The 22,430-nt window shown below is 41.0% G+C and overlaps 1 protein-coding gene across 6 annotated transcripts in view; it reads right to left on the minus strand.

The window, feature by feature from the left end:
• Window positions 1-22,430, minus strand: part of Micu1 (mitochondrial calcium uptake 1) — a 202,204-nt gene continuing 179,774 nt past the window's right edge. For all 6 annotated transcript variants that reach the window (XM_047552393.1, XM_047552392.1, XM_047552391.1 and 3 more), the window contains 2 exons: window positions 2,308-2,397; window positions 1-938 (listed from right to left, as the gene is read on the minus strand). In XM_047552393.1, the coding sequence (XP_047408349.1) occupies window positions 781-938; window positions 2,308-2,397 (248 nt within the window). In that variant the 3' untranslated portion in view covers window positions 1-780. The remainder of the gene's footprint in view (window positions 939-2,307; window positions 2,398-22,430) is intronic.

The following is a 22,430-nucleotide window of genomic DNA, read 5'->3' on the forward strand; positions in this document are numbered from 1 at the left end:
GAGGGCAGACAGGCTTTGGAGCAGGCCCTGGCTTTGGAGGCCCATCCTGGAGGGGAGATGGCTTACAGGGAACAGGAACTTGATCCTGCTATTCATGAAGCAAGGAGTCATGGTGGAGGCATCTTAGGGATCCTGAGAGGAAAAGGAGGGAGTGGAGAGTGTCATGAAGCAATTACTTTAAATTCAGAATCCTGCTGTGCTGCCACTCAGCACATGGACTTCCTGGACAGGTCTCAGAGCCACTCTGTCTGGCACAGATCCTTCCTTTGGCCTGGGCTACCTGCCAGCTCAGGATGCCGAGGTCATCTTCATTATCATGCATACAGACTTCCTTTTGCCTGCCAGAGATTTTTCTTAACCTGCATCTTAAAAACACCAACAGGAGGAAGAACTACAAATGTTCTTGCTAATATAATCCCACAGCAAAAATCAAGAACTGGATGCTTCCCAGGGTTGGCAGGTGTGTGGATGGTTCCCTGCTTTCTTTATCCATAGGGTGCTTGGATGGGTGCCGCTGAAGAAGATGAGGTCTGAGCTTTTAAGACTTGTTCATGTTTTTGAGAACTGACAGGAATAATCACTGGAAAGACTCAGAGCCTAGAAGAATACTGGGACAGAGGAGGGCGAGGAGAGGAAGCTGGCCGCATCCTGAGGTCACCTGCAGGAGGGAGGGAGCACTACTCCCAGAAGCAGCAGCACGAAGGGCTATGTTGGGGCTTGGCTCCAGGGGCCCAGGGTGCTTGGGGTGCAGAAGGTGGCCCCTCTTGTAGTTCTGGGTTACTACTTGGGCAAAGCGAAGTCCCAGGCAGTTTCCTGTGCACATTTCCACATGGCCTGCATAAGACGGGTGAAGCCCATGTCCTTGGGCTTCTCCAGGCCTCTCATCAGCCTCTGCTTCATGATGGAAACAAATTCCTTATTGCTCAGCTCCCCATTGCCTAGAGGAAGAAGCAAACACAACAGTGAGAGTGGAGGCCTTGGAACAAAGCCACTGAGAAAATTCCACCATTCACATAACATGTGGGTTCCAAAGCCCAGTGCATCCCACAGCCAAACTCAGTTCTCGGGGCTTAGGATGAACTAGTTTGCTCCTTCCTTGATGTTTCCTACTACAATTCAGTGACAGTTTAGTGTAGTGTGACAAAAGCTGAAGGAGCTTTTATCTGCCAGGTAACAAGCTGGTGTTTGTCCCCTTGAAATACTCCCAAGTTGTAGGAGAGACAAATAATCATTGACTGTGTGGTAAATGCTATCATGAAGTAAACAGAGGACTACAGGGCACAGGGGAAGCAGTGTGGCTGCTGGAGGACCACAGTAGTGAGGTACTGCTGGACAGAGGAGGGGGATGGCAAGTAGACTCAAGAGGCACGCAGGAGACAGGTCCCCAGGGTCTGTATTCTTGCCTCTATCTTTGCTCAGGGTAATTCTCCATCTGGAATGCTTCTGCATCTCGCTCTTCTCTACCTGGCCAATTCCTGCTCATCCTTTGTGATTTCACTCAGGGGACACTTTACTGATCTGTGTTTGCACTGCCCACAGTAGGCCTAGATATTCTTCCTCTGTTTCTCTTTATTCTCAACATCTGGCACAGGACCTGACATATACCATATTCTGTGTGGAACGTCTGTCTGTACCATCTTCTTTCTAGAGACACTGAAATATTTGAGTGCTCCTTATCTACCATGCAGCAAGTTGGGTCTAATATTTTTGTTTTCATTTGTATTTGTGTGTGTGTGTGTGTGTGTGTGTGTGTGTGTGTGTGTGTGTGTGGTACTAAACTCAGGGGTCCTCTACCATTGAACTATATCCCAGGCCCTTTTTATTTTTATTTTGAGACAGGGTCTTGCTAAGGCTGAGGCTGGCCTTGAACTTTCAATCCTTCATAAGCCTGAGTAGCTGGGATTACAGGTTTGTGGCTCTTTTTTTGTTAAGAAAATTATATTTATTAGGAGTGCAATACAGGAAAGCAGATTCAAGCAATCTTGAAAATGTGCTCCCTGTTTAAGATCCGATGGTCAGGGGGCTGGGGAGATAGCTCAGCTGGTAGAGTGCTTGCCTTGCAAGCACAAGGCCCTGAGTTCAATTCTCAGTACCTAAAAAAAAAAAAAAAAAAAGATCCAATGGTCATAAATTGAGGCCTGCAGGCAAACTGGAATTATAGGAAGACATGGTAAATACAACCCAGGGCCAGGGATTATATTTCTTGATCTGATGACACTGAGGGGTGAGCTATAAAAGAGGTATGGGTTCACAATGTCCAGAGGGCAGTGACGCTCACTGCTCCTGACTCCAGAGAACCCCACTCACCATCACAGTCAAAGAGTGCAAACACCACATCGCACACATGGTCTGAGAGTTCCACTTTAGCCACTGTCCTGGCCACCTGTTGCATGGTCACTGAAAGAGGAAAGATGTTGAATTAGCACAGCAGAGGGACTTCCATTTTGCCTCTCTGATAAACTGCTCAGTCAAAAAATTTTGACTGTATTTAAGTCATATTTAAAGAAATGAGAATTTGCCTTTTAACCCATAACTCCTTTTTCACCTCAGGATCTATTATTTTCTACTGTTCCTGCACTTTAGGAGGTAAATGTAGTTAATTAAGAATGCCTGATATTAAATTCATAGAGACAGAAAGTAGATTACCAGGGGCTAAGGAGGTTAGAGGGGTTAAACTGTGCTTAGCAGGCACAGATTTTGTTTGGGATGATGGAAACGTTTTGGAAGTAGTGGTGGCGGTTGCATGACACTGTGAATGTGATGAATGCCATTGACTTGTATGTTTTTTTTTTTTTTTTTTTTTTTTTTTTTTTTTTGGGTGCTGGGGATCGAACCCAGGGCCTTATGCTTGTAAGGCAAGCACTCTACCGACTGAGCTATCTCCCTAGCCCCGACTTGTATGTTTAAAAATGCTATTATATACATCACCTAAACATCAACTTGAAAAAAAAGTGAAAATTCACATAATATTTAAAGATGGGATTCTGATAGCCTAAAGCAGGCCGTGGCAACTTTTCTAATAAATTATCATCAGAAGAGTTTTTTAAAGCAACACCTGATATTGTATTAGTCTCCTTGCATTTCCCTCCTACTGGAGAATAACATGACAGCAAAAAGTCAAGTACGTAACCAGGCAGCAAGAGGAAGGGGAGGCGGGAACAAGGAGGCTGATCTGCCATATGAGCATGAGAAAGCTTCACACTTCGGTTCCTAACAGACAGCAGAGTGAGCTCCTTGCCCTACTAGGTCCCTCTTCCCTACTGGCTCTGCATCAGTCACTGTCGAATTCCAACAGTGCCTCTTGGGGGAAGCAGTGGCCCCTGTCTCACTAGATCAGTATGCGGCTTAAAAAAATACACACACACACACATTTTTTTTTTTTTTGGCTTGGGTAGAAATTCTCTTTTCTCTTTATATTTTTTCTTTGACATTTACTGTTAAATACTAGCAATCATGCAAGAATGGGGTTCTCATGAAACACAAGCCTGGAAGAACTAGGTAATTTCCACTGTCTTCTCTCTCATTATCCTCGAACTTGGTCTAACTACACCTACAAATGATGTTCTGCTTACAGACACATTCCTTTTCCGTCTTTCCTGCAGTGCTGGGGATGGAACTTAGGGTTTTGCACATGCTACGCAAGCTTTCCACCACTGAGCTACACCCCCAGCCTTACAGACATACTCTTTAAAAACATTTTTTTTTTTTTTTACAGTTGTAGATGGACACAATACCTTTATTTTATTTATATATTTTTATGTGGTGCTAAGGATCGAACCTTATGCTAGGCAAGCAGTCTACCACTGAGCTACAGCCCCAGTCCCAGACATATTCTTAAGTGAAGTAAAACTTGCCAGAAAGAAAAGGACTGATTTCTTTCAGTCAATTAGCAATGAAGTGCTCTCTAGCCACGTCAGATTACACTAATCCAGAACCAATATGAACCTAAACGAGGTCAGGGTGCCTTCTTTGCTTATTTCATTCCTATAATTTTGGTTCCCATTGCCAGCCTGTCTTGCCTTTTTTCTGCATTTCTCTCTCTCTTCACATCCATCACCTCCATACATTCACCACAGTGCCCCCAGGGTCAGCAGAGCAACGGGGAGGAGGAAGGCCTGGTTCCACTGCCAACTTGCTATGTGACCCTGGTGGAGTCACTCTGATCTCTTAAGATTTAATTTTCTTATATTCAAATAAGGGATGCCACAAGATAACTGCTGGGGTGGCTTAGTAGCACAGAGAAGAGTTTACTGGTGTTTTCCGGAGTGTGAGGGTGAGGATGTGGTGGAGGTATCCAGAAAGAGCTGAAGATCTTGTACTGGCAAATGGTAGAGAAAAGGACACTCGGCTGTTCAGGAGGGCAGGAGGAGCTCGTTTCCTCTTTCTGTAGCTTTGGGTTCACCATTCCTCCGCAGATGCAGATTAAGTGTAGGAAGAGTTCATAGCCCTGGAACTAAAAGACAGGTGGCAGAGACTATGGTGGATTTTCATGAGATGTATGCTGGGGAATCAACAAGACCACAGAGATCTAAGGTTTAGAAATTTAGCTCTGCAATTCTAGATACTTGATTTGGCTCAGGAAGAACTGATCCTTGCTAACTACACTGCCTAGAGAAGAGACATCAGAAGGCAAATAGATGAGAATAGCAATTGTTCAGAGGGTTAAAATGATGACAGCTGGTCATTACACTTCTCAGTGGAAAGATCAACTAAGGAAACTTAGTTCACCTCAGAAGACTGCTCAGTGACTTCAAACTGAGTCCCCAGCTGAATCCCGCTCCACTGCCACACAACTGTGCCCTGAGAGGGGGATCGGAACGGGTTCTGTGCTGGACATGTGCTTTTTGTTAACCATTTCTCTTTCTGCATGTCTCACCTCTCACTTTTTTTCTTTTGGTGGTATTGGAGTTTTAAACCAGGGACACCTTCACTGAACTATATATACCCCCAGTCTTTTTTTATTTTATTTTGTGAGATAAGGTCTCACTAATGCCCAAGCTGGCCTTGAACTTGTGATTGTCCTGCCTCAGCCTCCTGAGTCACTGGGATTACAGGTGCCACCACATCTGGATCAGCCTCACATGTTTAGCTGCCATAACCAGCAGCTACCTTCCTTTTCTCCTACCCACTTCTCCACCTCTCAGGGCAGAGTGCCTAACGGTGCTGTCGCGGCACTGCAAGACTCCTTCTCACAAACATGGAGCTCATTCCTATAAATAAGGTATTAAATAATATTCAAGGATATCTGTGAAAGCGCTTGATAGTATTTAGTAAAAAATTCATTAAAGTGGCATTAAGAGGCTGTAGAAAGGGACCTCTGGAGGTTGCAGCAAGAACACCTCATTACGAACGACCTGTCTTCACAGAAGACAGGTGATGTTCCATCTCAGACGGAGAGGGCGCTGGTGTCCTTTGTACTCTAGGAGGAAAAACCAGGGCTGCCAAGTCACTGTGACTCAAACCACAGGATGGAACTGGCCAGGGAACAGCCCAGCTGGGGTGCCCTTTCACAGTCCAAGATCCTTGGATAGGGCCCCCAGGGTGTGAATCGGCAGGAGGAAACAAACTAGCTAGCTGGTGAGCTGTCAAACTGGGAGCACTTGGGACAAGTGGGACGACAGCAGATTACAAGGCAAGTGCTTGACAGCTGGTCCTGAGAATTGGCTCATTCATACTGCTTCCAACATCTCTGAATCACAAAGCCATAATTAAATCACAGCAAGCAGAACAATCCCTTCCTCAGATCTCAACTTCCCCGTGCAGACTGGTTGTAGGTCTTGGAATTTTTGGCCTTCCCTACTGGTGGCTGTGATACTGTGAATTATATATTTGGTATTCTTCCCCATTTCCTGGCAGAAAACTCTGAAAAGTCTTGGAATCTCCAAAGTGGTATATCTTTTTGTATGGTAATGAGATGACTGGTGGTTGACAGCCCCTAGGTGGCTTCAGCATGGTACAGTTGGTCACAGGAAAGATCAAGGCCTAATTAGGAGGTTGGGAACTTTCCGCTCCACTCTCCAACCTCTGGAGAGGAGAGAGGGCTGAAGGTTGAGGTGATCACCAATGAGCCATTATTCAATCAGTCATGCTGATGCAATGAAGTTAAAAATCCCCGAAGCCCAGGGTTCAAAGTATTTCCAATTGCTGAACACAGGCAAGTTCATGGAGGGTGGTGCCCCTAGAAAAGCCATGGCAGCTCTGTGCTCCTTCTCCCAGGCCTCTCTTGTACATCTCTTCATCTGTATCATTTGAAAAGCTCATGCAGAATCTGAGTTGTGCCAGGTCCCCAATTTACTCTCCGGAATGATCCATGACTATATAATTCAAACAGTAGAAAGAAACCCGTGCTTGTGTGATATATCAGAAACTATGTTACATAAAACTAGTCACCACAATAGTAGAGCAAGAGAGTTCTGGAGGGACAGGAGCTCATATGTCCACTTGGAATCAGAGAATCTTAGAACCAAAGAGAACTCAGAGAAATCCAGAGTTGTTAATAAGATGCCCAAGGTCACAAAGCGAGTAGGTAATGGAGATGGGTCTAGAATTATGTCCCATATGCATTCCCTATTCACACTGGGTCCACTCAATCCCTTATATGGATAACACCAATTCCTCCATGAGTCTGTCCACCACCCTAAAGAGAAAGAGTTCAGATGAAAGAAAAGCCAAATTGGGGACTACTCAGTGCTTTTGGTCAAAGATGAATAACTGAATAGCTGGGAGTTGTGAGGGGCCAGCATTCGAGACTGGCCACAGATCTGACCACTCCATAAATGCAGACACCCAGCATTCCCTTGGGAACTCGTACTGACAAGTTCAGAGACAATTTAAGCAGCGACCCAATGAAAAGCACATATAATAAATGTGGCCCCAGGAGCTTTTCCCCAAAGCTGCCTCTGATGCATAGGTACAGCTTGGTACAGTATGACCAGTCAGGAGTGCCTGTCTCTCCCCAGCATAAAGTTGTCTGGAAAAGTGATCCGATATGTTGGGCTGACAGGCTCTAGCTATGTGGCCATGTGATTATTCCTGCCTCACTGGACTACAGCAGAGAAAATCAAAAGCCAGCTTGTGACTGCCGAGGTGAAGTAAGGGGAGACATTCTGCTTCAGCCCTGGAAGGCTTGTGACAGATGTCTTAGTTTCTAGATTGCTTTGACTGGAACACGGGGGAGGATTTTTCCGTGAAAAGCATTGGTCTTTTCTTTGTATCTTCTTCTAAGATACTTTGGCAAATATGACACATGCATTTTAACCTGATTTTGGAGAGAGATGAGAAGAAAGGACAGCACTTAGGAGAACCAGCAATTTAAGGAACCAGAGCAAGGGTGGCACTTGCTAGCCAGGTTCTGGTAGCATGCCCTTCTGCCAGAAGTAAAGGTTTGCCTTATACCACCCTCCCTGAAAAAAAAAAAAGCAATGGTACTGATAATGACACAATCCCTTGTTCTGCATGGTCCTTTTGAATCCCAGGCAGGTTCGTTTCCTCTGTGTGCTCAGACTGCCTGCCCATCAGAGGTGGTACTGCCAGTCCTGGCTTCTAATTTATGGCACACACCAGAGAAAACTTGTAGTCAAGTTTTCTGAACCTCAAAGCTTCATCATCCCAGATGACTGCTTCAGTGGGCTTACATGCTTAATTTGGTAAATCTAGTTTAGCAGAGAGATTTATTCTATCATTCAGTATTGTATTGAGCTTCATTAAAAATCCTTATTACATCTTGTTTACAAAGGGAAAAGAGTTTCTCCTCCTTTTTCTCTGGGGTGGGTGGGTGGGAGGGATAGGGTCTAGCCAAGTTGTTCAGGCTGGTCTCAAACTCCTGGGTTCAAGTGATCCTCCCATCTCAGCATCTTGAGTACTGGGACTACAGGTGCATGTCACTACATCTGGCTTTGGGCAAGTATTTCTACAATACCAAAGGATAGTCAATAATTTTGGGTGACACAGGAGGGAACAAGCCCAATTTAGTATATTCCACTGAGACTGAGAAATGCATGAGAAATATCTGATATATTATCACATACAAATGGTTTAGTATGGAATATTATAGATTTAGTAGGAGATACACTTTGGATCTGAATTCTAAAGAAATAAAAAGACAGACTGTTCTAGATTAGTGTGATGTAGGGTGGTTTTGGAAGAGTGTCTGTTTGAATAAAGTATGAGAAGAAAAGAAGAGCACTAAAGCCCGACTTGGGAGCTTAAATAGCAAATGCAGAGGAGACCATGCCTGAGTAGAGGCACCTGTATTGCAAGTGAACTTTGATAATAAGCAAGTTCTTATCAGGAGAGACCAACTTACCATACTAACCTAATTTGCTTTTCTCTTAATCTTTAAGTATCCATTCTCTTAACTTTCAGAAAATTATTTTTGATTAGGCAATACATTCACCTGTTTGGGATTCAAATAATATAAAAAGGTAGAAGTCTCCATTCCAACCTTATCCCCCACATCACTTAGTTGTCCAGAGGCAAACAGTATTGCCAGTTCCTCTAGAAATATAGGGACAGAAAACCAAGTATTCTTCACCCTTTTCCTTTCCCACAGACATGTTGGTGTACCAAATACAGTCCAACTCTTTGGGGTGCTTATATAATTTTACTAAACTGTAATATATTCAAAGTGATATAATTAAGCCAGAATCAACCTTTAGAATGCTAAGTGACTTCAAATTTGGGAAAATGAACCAGGTCTCTGTAGAAAAAATGCCTCATAAAGCAAACATTTATTTCAGATTTGCAGCCTCCTTGCCTACATCATGAATAATTTCACTTTAAAAATTGATGACTTTGTTTTAAATGAATGGAATCCTGGCCATCACTCCTCTTCACATATAAATGTTTTTATAAAATGCAACGATGAACTGAAGTGTAGGGGCCTGCCTCCCACCAATTTTTAAAGAATTCATAAAACAGAATCTTTTCCTTTCATCATCTCTTCCCCACACATCTCTGAGGTATTCCCACCTCCTGCCTTCATGCTCTCAGTCTTGGCTGTCTGGGGGATTCTTATTTTGAACAGAAGGATTCTTGTTTCCCTCTATTTCTGCCATCACATTAAAGCATCCAGTCTCCTTCATGTTACTCTAGGTTCTTCCAGCAGCGTGGGCACCATGTTCTAAAGAGAACACTATGTGGAAGTCACTGAACCTGAATTTCTGCTCTACTTTTGTCATGTGATCTGTGATGTGAGCAAGTCATTTTCCCTCATGTAGGTTAAAAACAATAAAGTAATTACGAGTTTAAACAAAATGATTTCTAAGCTCCCTTCCAGTTGAAAACCTTATGACTGCCATGTTATTATTATTTTTAGATAACATTGCAAAAGAGTTTAAATTGTTAAAATGTCCTTATCTTCAGAAGCCCTCGAAGAATAAAATTAAAAAGTGGGGATTTCTGGAATTATGGCTGGTATGGTACAGAATTCTGGGGTGGCCCCCCATATTCCCACCTTGTGGTCCATTCAGCCTGTATAATTCCCTCCCCTCAAGTGTGGGCAGGGTCTGTCAATGTGACAGAATATCACTCTGGTACTTAAGTTGCTTTATGTAGAAGAGGTGATGGAGTCACTCCCATAATTATGTTATGTAAGAACCCACGTTAGCAGGCTGGGGAGAGGAGCCTCCTGCTGGCTTTGAAGAAGTGTGCTGCCATGCTGTGAGAAGGCTACACGATGAGGACCTGCTGGGGCCTGTGGACAGCCAACAACCAAAAAGGAAAAGGAGACCCCAATCCAGATGAAAACACAGTCTTAATGCCATCTTGATCAGCCTTGTTAAGACCCTGAGCAGAGAGCCCAGTGGTGCTGCGTCCAAAGTCTTGACTTACTCTGAGATAACATGAGTGGTACAATAGAAAGCCAACAGAGCTGGCCAGTGTTTATGTTTATGGTTGGGAATTTCCTTTTGGGGCTCAAGCCATACTGTATACAGAGCTGTCCTTATTTTTTAGGTGCACGTACACTCTTCTGAAACTAAATTCTGAACTGCACAACTTGGATCTAATAGAGGCATAAGACAAGGTCTAATTAAGTTTTAAATTTCCTAGTGAGAAAATAAATTAAAACTGCCACCTTTCTTTTGGGAATTCAATAGCTTTTGCTCTGACTTCAAATATATCTGGATAATTACAGGTTAGTTCATTTTCATAGATTTGAACATAACTTCAAACTACAACATATCCCTTAAAACATTACTACATTCAGTAAAATGTTGATTTTGTTAAGTCACAGAAGTGAAAATCTAGATGAACCCTTGGAGATTTTTTTAAAATTTCTTTTTAGATTTTGATAGACCTTTATTTTTATTCATTTATTTATATGTAGTGCCGAGAATCAAACCCAGTGCCTCACACATGCTAGGCAAGCGCTCTACCACTGAGCCACAACCCCAGCACCTCTTGGAGATATTTAATATAACCCCCATTAGAAGATTAGGGGGGTTTCAAGATGGCGGACTAGAGGGTGGCTGCATTTCATGTTGTTCCAGGACTCAGGATTCAAGAAGAGGAGATATTGAGAGACTTGGGACCAACTCAAAGCGGCCGGGTGAGTCTCTCCTGTTGGGGAGGTGTCCCGGATGGGGCAGTAGTCCTGGAACGCAGGGAACTTTGTGAAGTAGAGTTGCCCAACGAGACACCCCTCCCCCCACTGGAGCAGTGAACTCGGACAACTGGGAGCATCGTAGAGGAGGCCGCTCAGCACAGCGCTGGGACTTGGAGCAACCCACCGGGGCTCCGGGAGGCTGCACAGAGGAGGAGGCATGTGGCGGGTTGCTTGGATTCGGAGTGACTGCACGGGGCTCCAGGTGGCTGATCAGAGGAGGGACCACACAGCCAGGTGATTAGGTACAGAGCATGGTCCCAGGACCTAGGAGGCTTCATGGTGGAAGAGCCGCACAGAGACAAGCTGAGGGGCAGAGCGAAGGTTCCAGGACTGCGGGCAGCTTCTCTGAGGAGGGGCAGCCTAACGAGACTCATCTGCGAAGGGTGAGGCTCCCAGGCCCAGGAGGTAGGTCCGGGCCCCTGGGAACGTTGCAGAGGAAGGCTGCCCAGCCCAGGCAGTAGTTGTGGATTGAGGGGAACCTCTAGGAGGGGAACTGACCAGCGAGATCTCCCCACTGGGTGAGTCTTCCCTGCCGGGTGAGATTTTCCCACAAGTACAATAAAACCAGAGACAAAGGCCTTGCCTCAGCCCGCAGCCTAGTTCCCCTTTGGATGACCATTGGTCAACAAGTGGAGGCACCTCTGCCCACTAGCAGGGAATATACCCCACCTGAAGGCCACCACCCCTAGAGAGGCAGCTTCCTTGGGGAGCACCGCATTATCAACTTCCTCTAAGACTTCAGGCTACTGAAGGCTAAGAGGGGATATACTAGAAATCTTCAGGGACATTATAAGTCAATAGAGGAAATCTGCAATATCTCAGCTATCCACTGATACCTGAACTATATGAGAAAACAAAGGAAGAAAATGCCCCAAACAAATCTAGATGTTACATCAATAAAATCCAATGACAGCATGGCAGAAGAAATGACAGAAAGGGAGTTCAGAATGTACATAATTAAAATGATCAGAGAAGCAAACGATGAGATGAAAGAGCAAATGCAGGCACTGAATGATCGCACCAATTGACAGTTAAAAGAGCAAATACAGGAAGCAAAAGATCATTTCAATAAAGAGTTAGAGATACTGAAAAAAAACAAACAAACAGAAATCCTTGAAATGAAGGAAACAATAAACCAAATTAAGAACTCCATAGAAAGCATAACCAATAGGATAGAACACCTGGAAGACAGAACCTCAGATATTGAAGACAAAATATTTAATCTTGAAAACAAAGCTGGCCAAACAGAGAAGATGGTAAGAAATCACGAACAGAATCTACAAGAATCACTGGATGTCAAGAAAAGGCCAAATTTAAGAATTATTGGGATTGAGGAAGGCTTAGAGAAACAAACCAAAGGAATGAACAATCTATTCAATGAAATAATATCAGAAAATTTCCCAAATCTGAAGAATGAAATGGAAAATCAAGTTCAAGAGGCTTATAGGACTCCAAATACACAAAATTACAACAGACCCACACCAAGGCACATTATAATGAAAATACCTAACATACAAAATAAAGACAGAATTTTAAAGGCTGTGAGAGAAAAGAACCAAATTACATTCAGGGGGAAACCAATACGGATAGCAGATTTTTCAATCCAGACCCTAAAAGCTAGAAGGGCCTGGAACAACATTTTGCAAGCTCTGAAAAAAAATGGATGCCAACCAGGAATCTTATACCCAGTAAAACTTACCTTCAGATTTGACGATGAAATAAAATCATTCCACGATAAACAAAAGCTAAAAGAATTTACAAAAAGAAAGCCAGAATTACAGAATATTCTCAGCAAAATATTCCATGAGGAAGAGATGAAAAACAAAGATGCAAATCAGCAAAGGGAGGAACTATCCTAAAGGAATTGTCAAATAAAGGAGAAACCAAGTCGTGTCAAAAAAAAAAAAAATGAGCCAAATGACCGGGAATACAAATCATATCTCAATAATAATCCTGAATATTAATGACCTGAACTCATCAATCAAAAGATATAGACTGGCAGATTGGATTAAAAAGAAAGATCCAACAATATGTTGCCTGCAAGAGACTCACCTCATAGAAAGAGATACCCATAGACTAAAGGTGAAAGGATGGGGAAAACATACCATGCACATGAACTCAGCAAAAAAGCTGGGGTATCCATCCTCATTTCAGATAATGTGGACTTCAAGCCAAAACTGGTCAGAAGGGATAAAGAAGGATATTTCATGCAGCTTAAGGGAAGCATAAATCAGCAAGACATAATGATCATAAATATCTATGCCCCAAACAGTGGCTCATCCATGTATGTCAAACAAATCCTTCTCAATCTCAGAAACCAAATAGACCATAACACAATAATACTAGGTGATTTTAACACGCCTCTCTCACCACTGGACAGATCTTCCAAACAAAAATTGAACAAAGAAACCATAGATCTCAATAACACGATCAATAATTTAGACTTAATGGACTTTATAGAATATACCATCCAACCAAGAGCGAATACACTTTCTTCTCAGCAGCACATGGATCCTTCTCTAAAACAGACCATATATTATGCCACAAAGCTAATGTTAGCAAATACAAGAAGATAGAGACACTACCTTGTATTCTATCAGATCATAATGGATTGAAATTAGAAATAAATGACAGAGTAAAAAAGAGAAAGTATTCCAATACCTGGAGATTAAACAGTATGCTATTATATGATGAAGGGATAACAGAAGATACCAGGAAGGAAATTAAAAAATTTTTAGAGGTAAATGAGAACAAAGAAACATAATATCAAAATCTCTGGGACACTATGAAAGTAGTACTTAGAGGAAAATTTATTTCATGGAGTGCATTCAATAAAAGAAGAAAAATTCAACAAATAAACGACCTAACACTACAGCTCAAAGCCCTAGAAAAAGAGGAACAGAACAACACCAAAAGTAGTAGAAGACAGGAAATAAACTCAGAGCTGAAATCAATGAAATTGAAACAAAAGAAACAATTCAAAAAATTGAGAAAATAAATAGTTGGTACTTCTAAAAAATAAACAAAATTGATAAACCATTGGCCACACTAACAAAGGGAAGATGAGAGAAAACCCAAATCACTAAATTCGGAATGAACAAGGAAACATCACAACAGACACGATTGAAATACAAAACATAATTAGAAGCTATTTTGAAAATCTATACTCCAACAAAATAGAAAATTTCGAACACATCAACAGGTTTCTAGAGACATATGAATTGCCTAAACTGAACAAGGACATTTAAATAGATCAATTTCAAGTAATGAAATAGAAGAAGTCATCAAAAGCCTACCAACAAAGAAAAGTCCAGGACCAGATGAGTTCTACAAAACTTTTACAGAAGAGCTCATTCCAATACTTCTCAAAGTATTCCATGAAATATAAGAGGAGGGAACCCTCCCAAACTCATTCTATGAAGCCAATATTACCCTGATACCTAAACCAGACAGAGACACATTGAGGAAAGAAAATTTCAGACCAATATATTTAATGAACATTGACGCAAAAATTCTCAACAAAATTTTAGCAAATCACATACAAAAACATATTAAAAAGATAGTGCACCATGATCAAGTGGGTTTCATCCCAGGGATGCAAGGTTGGTTCAACATCAGGAAATCAATAAATGTAATTCACCATATCAACAGACTTAAAGTCAAGAATCACATGATTATTTCAATAGATGCAGAAAAAGTATTTGATAAAATACAGCACCCCTTCATGCTCAAAACACTAGAAAAAATAGGGATAGTGGGAACATTCCTTAACATTGTAAAGGCTATCTATGCTAAGCCCATGGCTAATATCATTCTAAATGGTGAAAAACTGAAAGCATTCCCCCTAAAAACTGGAATAAGGTAGGGATGCACCCTTTCACCACTTCTATTCGACATTGTCCTTGAAACTCTAGCCAGAGCAATTAGACAGACCAAAGAAATTGAAGGGATACGAATAGGAAAAGAAGAACTCAAACTAACCCTATTTGCTGATGATATGATTATATACTTAGAGGAACCAGGAAATTCCACCAGAAAACTTTTAGAACTCATAAGTGAATTCAGTAAAGTAGCAGGATATAAGATCAATGCTCATAAATCTCATGCATTTTTATACATAAGTGATGAATCTTCAGAAAGAGAAGTTAGGAAAACTACCCCATTCACAATAGCTTCGAAAAAAATAAAATACTTGGGAATCAATCTAACAAAAGAGGTGAAAGACCTCTACAATAAGAACTACAGAACACTAAAGAAAGAAATTAAAGAAAACCTTAGAAGATGGAAAGATCTCCCATGTTCTTGGATAGGCAGAATTAATATTGTCAAAATGGCCATACTACCAAAAGTGCTATACATATTCAATGCAATTCCAATGAAAATCCCAATGACATACCTTACAGAAATAGAGCAAGCAATCATGAAATTCATCTGGAAGAATAAGAAACCCAGAATAGCTAAAGCAATCCTTCACGGGAAAAATGAAGCGGGGGGGTATCGCAATACCAGAACTTCAACTATACTACAAAGCAATTGTAAGAAAAACGGCATGGTATTGGCACCAAAATAGACAGGTAGATCAATGGCACAGAATAGAGGACACGGACACAAACCCAAATAAATACAATTTTCTCATACTAGACAAAGGGGCCAAAAATATGCAATGGAGAAAAGATAGCCTCTTCAACAAATGGTGCTGGGAAAATTGGAAATCCATATGCAACAGAATGAAACTAAACCCATGTCTCACCGTGCACGAAACTCAACTCAAAATGGATTAAGGACCTCAGAATCAAACCAGAGACCCTGCAGATTATAGAAGAAAAAGTAGGTTCAGATCTTCAACATGTCAGCTTAGGACCAGACTTCCTCAACAGGACTCCCATAGCACAAGAAATAAAAGCAAGAATCAATAACTGGGATAGATTCAAACTAAAAAGCTTTCCCTCAGCAAAGGAAACTATCAGCAATGCGAAGAAAGAGCCTACAGAGTGGGAGAAAATCTTTGCCAATCATACTTCAGATAGAGCACTAATCTCCAGACTCTATAAAGAACTCAAAAAACTCTACACCAAGAATACGAATAACCCAATCGACAAATGGGCTAAGGAAATGAACAGACACTTCACAGAAGATCTACAAGTAATCAACAAACATATGAAAAAATGTTCAACATCTCTAGTAATAAGAGAAATGCAAATCAAAACCACCCTAAGATTCCATCTCACCTCAATAAGAATGGCAATTATCAAGAATACAAGCAACAACAGGTGTTGGCAAGGATGTGGGGAAAAAGGTACACTCATACATTGCTGGTGGGGGTGCAAATTAGTGCAGCCACTCTGGAAAGCAGTGTGGAGATTCCTTAGAAAACTTGGAATGGAACCACCATTTGACCCAGCTATCCCACTCCTTGGCCTATACCCAAAGAACTTAAAATCAGCATACACAGAGATGCAGCCACATCAATGTTCATAGCTGCTCAATTCACAATAGCCAGATTGTGGAACCAACCTAGATGTCCTTCAACTGATGAATGGATAAAGAAACTGTGATATATATATATATATATATATACAATGGAATATTACTCAGCCATAAAGAATGATAAAATTATGGCATTTGTAGGCAAATGGATGAAATTGGAGAATATCATGCTAAGTGAGATAAGCCACTCTCAAAAAAAACAAAGAACGAATGATTCTCTGATAAGCGGATGATGACACATAATGGGGGGTGGGAGGGGTTAGTGTTAGGGTTAGGGTTAGGGAGGGTGGCAAGAATGGAGGAAGGAAGGACTGTATAGAGGGAAAAGAGGGGTGGGAGGGGTGGGGGGGAGAGAAAAATGGCAGAATGAATCAAACAACATTACCCTATGTAAATTTATGATTACTCCATGTACAAACAGAGAAACAACATGTATCCCGTTTGTTTACAACAACAAAAAAAGATTAGGGAAGTTGTGACTTGTTCAAGGTGTCACAGGAAGTTAATGACATGAGAAGGTGCTACAATCCCACCATTCTCTCCCTCACTCCAAGCTCCTATTAGAGCAGTTCACCATCCTTTCTGGGATCTGATCATGTTTAAAATTAATTCACTTGTTTGTTTCATTGAACATCTACTATATAGAAACAACCACCTAGGTGTGAGTAGGACACAAAGATGTAGAAAACATGGTTCATATCTACATAATGATGAAATACAAGAGAAGCTAAAAGCTTTAATCCTTATTGATAATTACAAACTTAGAACTTCCAAGTTGTAAGAATCTAAAAAATGACTGCAGATACTATTTCCTCAAAAGTAGGCCTTATCTGGCCCTAGGGTGATCTTTAAAACATTTTATTTTTGTGGTGTTGAGGATGGAACCCAGGGCCTTTGGCATGTTAAGAACTCTATCTCTGGGCCACAACTCCAGGCCCCTTCACATTTTTTTTTTTTTGGTACCAGGGATTGAACCCAGGAGTGCTTAACCACTGAATCACATCCCCAGCCCTTTTTATTTTTTATTTTGAGACAGGGTCTTTCCAAGGTGCTTAGAGTCTTGCTAAGGCTGGCCTTGAATTTGTGATCCTCCTGCCTCAGCCTCCTAAACTGCTAGGATTATAGGTGTGTGCTACCCTGCTTGGACACTTTTTTTTTTTTTTAAAGTAACTTTCTGTGAAGTTGCCATATAAGTAGGCAGAAGAAAGCACCTAGTGCTTGAAAACCAGTATAGGTGGCTGGGTATAGTTACAATGTCAATCTAATATATTCATATAGTATTATTTCTTAATTTTTCACAATAGCCCTGAAACAAGTATTGTAATATCACCATTCTAGAGACTTTGAGACCTTAAGGGATTTGTTCAAGGTCACTAGTGAGTAGTATGAATTCAACCTCAGGTTTGAGCATAAAGCCAAAATTTATGCTTATTACCTGCCATGTTTATGGATAGGCAGAATTAATACTGTTAAAAAGGCCGTGTTACCAAGAGGGAGTTATAGCTCCAGAGCAATCCCCATCAAAATACCAGTAATTCTTCACAGAATGAGAAAAAAAGTCTTACAATTTATATGGAAGAACAATACACCCAGAGTAGCCAAAGCAATTCTGATCCCCCCCAAAAAAACAAAACCAACCAACAAACAACCAAACAAAAAACCCCAATGCTGGAGGTATCACAAAACCCGATTTTAAATTATACTACAGGGTACAAAAGCAGCATGGTACTGGCATAAAAACAGACACATAGACCAACAGAATAGAATAGAACACACAGATACCATCACCTGATTTTTGACAAGGGTGTCGAAAACAAATGTAGGAGAAAAGAAATGGTGCTGGGAGAACTGGATATTCATATGTAGAAGATTTTGAAACTAGATCCCTATCACTGACCCTGCACAAAAGTCAACTAAAAAAATGGATCAAAGACCTAGGAATTAGACTAAAACTTAGCTGGGCATGGTGGCACATGCTTCTTGTAATTCCAGCAATTTGGGAGGCTGACGCAGGAGGATCACAAGTATGAGGCCAGCCTGGGCAACTTAGTGAGATGCTCAGTAACTTAGTGAGACCCTGCCTCACAATCAAAAAAAACAGGCTGGGGATGTATTCAGTGGTAACGCACCCTTGGGTTCAATCCCCAGTAATCCCACCCCCCACCAAAACAAACAAATAAACAAATCAAACAAGCCTCTACATCAAAAACAAACCAAAAAACCTAAATAAATTAAGTTACAATTCTTGAAAGAAATACAAATGGCCAACAATCATATGAAAAAAATGTCCAAAATTTTTACCATCAGGGAAATGCAAATTAAACCTACATTGAAAGTCCATCTTATTCTAAAAAATGGGAACCTTAAAGAATACAAATAACAATAAATGTTGGTGATGATGCAGGGAAAAATAAACTTATACAATGTCAGTGAAAAGGTAAGTTAGTATAGTCACTATGGAAATCAGTATGGAGGTCCTCAAAAAACTAAAAATGGAACTACTGTATGATTGAGTTATACCCCTTCTTAGAATTTATCCAAAAGAATTAGAAAATAGCACACTGTAGAGATACATGCATTCCCATGTTTATAGCAGCATAATTAATTCCTAGTAGTCAAGTTATGGAACTAACCTTCGTGCCATCAACAGATGAATGAATATAGAAAATGGGACATATATACAAACTGAAGTTTTATTTAGTCATAAAGAATCATGAAATAATGTCATTTTTAGGTAAATGGATGGAACTGGATGGAGAGCTTCATGTTAAGTGAAATATACCAGTCTCAGAAAGGCGAGTGTCATATAAAGAAACTAGAGAGAAAAAAGGGAAAAAAAGGGATCTCATCAAAGTAGAAGGGAGACCATTAGGGTAGGGAAACCATTATGGCATTAGGGGGAGGGCAGAGGGAAGGCGAGGGGAAGTAGCGGGGTGTGAAATTGATCAAATGATGTCATGGGCATGAACATATATGCCACGATGAAACCCACCATTCTGTATAGTTAATATGCATCAATGAAAAAATTAAAAATTATGCTTGGCACAATTTCTGGCATATAGTTAACTTTCAATAAATGCTAGATTCCAGAGCAATGTCTAAGTGTAATAAACCACCAACACACATATGAGTAGAGGTGGTGACGAACATCTGGATTATTAGAAGCTGAGATATTTGCTTCTGTATCCTGTTTTTTTTGATGTTGAGAAATGAACAGCTTAGCATACACATATGTCCTTTAAATGATACTGTGGCATCCTTTAAAAAGACACCAATTTTCCTTGAAGCATGACTTCATTAAGTGACTTTAGGCTTTTGTGTTTTGGTTTCTCAGTGGAAAAGTATTGAGGTTAGAAAGGTTAAGAACACAGTTGTGGCTATTAAGATATTCCCACATGAAATATGAAGTGAGATTAGACCACTCCAAAGGTCTGTCACTTGAGGTGAGCACTAAAGATGCCAGAGGTGGTCTGAGCTGGAGAACATACTCCCAAACAGGACAGCTCCAGGGGAAAATGTCATATTCCAGACTGAGGAGAAGGGCTCTGTCTCCAAAACATTCCTTCTTACCCTAACAGTGGTCAACTCTTAGCCCAAGGCAACTGGGGAGAAATAGCTTAGTGTCTTTCTTCTCTAGGATACTGAGAAGTACAGCTCAAAATGGTGAACCTGCACTGTCTCCTGGATTGTGCTTCAGCAAAGATTTTCAGACTCCAGCAGAATCTTGGAACATACTGAGAGGCAACATGATGGCGTGGGAAATGTACACACTTGGGATTAAGGAGACCTGAGCTTGAATCCTGGCTCTACCACTGCTTTTCTATTTACACACCATAAAATAGGGATAATATTGCCAACCTTTCAGGTTTTAAGGATTAAGAGAGATACTATATATAAAGTGCTTAGCATTGTGCAGGTACATGGAGGCTACTTCAAAATGATAGTTATTATGTTCCAGATGTGCAGTGGCTTCTAAAGGCGAATGTTACATGATACTTAGTGCTCTGGAGGGGTGTCAGCTTGTCTGTTGAAGATGGATGTCCAGAATATAGGAGTTTGCCATGTGTTCAAAACTGCTACTCTATCAGTAATTTCTGACTCCTCCAACCAGCTGCAGGAACCTATCTGCCAAGAGACTGAGGCTTTTACTTTAGGACTGGGGGTGTAGTTCAGTGGTAGAGCACTTGTCTAGCATGTATGAGGCCCTGGGTTAGACCCCCCAGCACTAGGGGAAAAAAAAGTTTAACTCATTAAATTATAAGATTCAAAGCAATGGAAAGCCACAAAGGTTCTTAAAAGTCATCCATGTGATCCAAGTCTCCTCAGAGAGAAAAGAACTGGAATCATTTAATAGTGAGACTGATACTTAAACAAACAAAAAAAATGAACATTGGGGTTTCAGAGAGCATTCTGCTATTGCTTATTTCTTTGGCTTATTAGACAACAAGGTAAACTGTGCATATAGAATGTAAAGAATTAAGGACAGCTAAGTTATAAATTACAAATTCCAATCTAAGCGGAATCATGCTGGGGCATGGATAGCAAAGGCACGGACTTTACTTGTTTTATTTAGTTCAAAGTACACAGGGGACAAAACGAGACCCACAAGTTTACTGAATCTATACTAGTCTGAGATGCTTTACACTAGGCATTACTGTACCTGGAAACCTTTTACTCTCTTGGCAGAAATAGGAATGCTCTGAGATTTACAGACCATAGCTCACTCTCAAGCTCCAGCTCAAATAATTTTTAACTACTTCATCATAGGAAGCTGTTGGGGAAAGAGTCGTGTTCAATTTCCCATTACCTTTTTTAGCAGACAGATAATTTAGACAGTCTGTGAGAGGTAATATATCTAATTTTATGCCTAGTATGTGTACGAATGAGCAATAGAATTGGTTCCTCTTGAGTGCTAAACAAAAGAGATGACCTACAGTGGAAACACAATATTTCACGGAGAAAGGTTCTCTCTTTAAGAGGTCAGAATTCACCAAGGTCAATTCCTTCTTAACTAAGACACCATTATCACAGTGGCCATGCAGAACTAAGAAACTGCCTCAGTGAAATTTCCAATTTTAGGGACTGGATCATGCTCCATTATGGTAAACATGCAGCTGCTACCTGTCTGGATCTCTTATTGTTTAGAGGAACATTAACTCGGTAAGGTGTTAAAAATATTTTAGAGTAAATCAAGTTTGGAAACTATAGCCTTCTTTTGGAGATTAATAATGCATATTTAAAGCTTGTGGGAGTAGTGCTGCAGGAAGAAATTCTGTATAATTCTGGCATTTTCCAAGCTTATTCTAACCAAGGAACACTTTTCTTTTAAAAACTACAGAACCATTAACACATTGCAGTAGAAGATGTTCTTCATAATGTTGTTTGGGATATTCTGTGCTTACTTATGTTTAAAGACTGGTTTATAAGCTCTCAACTAGTCAAGGAAAAGACAGTACCAGAGCCTCAAAGAGGTACCATTTTTTGAAGGTCTTAACCTTTTGGGAAAAAATGAAGACAGCTGAGTCTGAGAGCAACTAGACTGAGAGCAGAAGCCAGACAAAAAGTACTCCGGTCTCCACCTCTGCTTTGTGCCAGGGCTCCACTTCTCAGTTTCTAGATCCTCCTATGGCTAATCAGTACTTACCACACCAATTGGAACTGCTATACACTTCTCTCTCTTTCCCCCCCAATTAGACAGTGAGTTTCTTGAGGGCAGAACCCTGTGCCTAGCACAGCTGCTGCTGAATAACTGGAGGAGCCATACTTAGTTTTGTTTATGTTATCAACTTAAATGGTAACAGCTGACTTTTATTAAATATTCACTGCCCGAGGGGCACAAGGTTAAGTTCTTTATATGGATTTATTCTCACAACTCTAAGAGGTGGGTATTTTTATCCTTATTTTAAAAACACAGAATCTAAATTCAGAAAATGCCAAAGCTACCTGACTGATGGAGCCAAGACTTAAATCTAGGTAACATGATCTCAGAGCCTGCATTCTCTTTTTTTTCTTTTCCTGTGACAATTCCTGGGAATTGAACCCAAGGCCTCTACAGGCAAGTGTATACCACTGAAGTAACCACCCCAATCTTTTTAAAGAATATTTTGAAACAAGGTCTTGCTCTGTTGCCCAAGCTAGCCTCTACAGTGCAATCCTCCTGCCTCAGCCTCCTGAGTAACTGGGGTTACAAGTGTGCACCACTGCACCTGGTTCTGAGCCTGCGTTCTATAACCACTACACTTTTCTTCCTCTCACCTAAGATTCATCTCAGCAGTCAAATTCTATAGTTCTTTGGAGAAAGAGATGCCTGTAATTCATATGGAGTTCAAACCAGTGG

The sequence above is a fragment of the Sciurus carolinensis genome, chromosome 5, assembly GCF_902686445.1.
Source record: "Sciurus carolinensis chromosome 5, mSciCar1.2, whole genome shotgun sequence".
Classification (NCBI taxonomy): domain Eukaryota; kingdom Metazoa; phylum Chordata; class Mammalia; order Rodentia; family Sciuridae; genus Sciurus; species Sciurus carolinensis.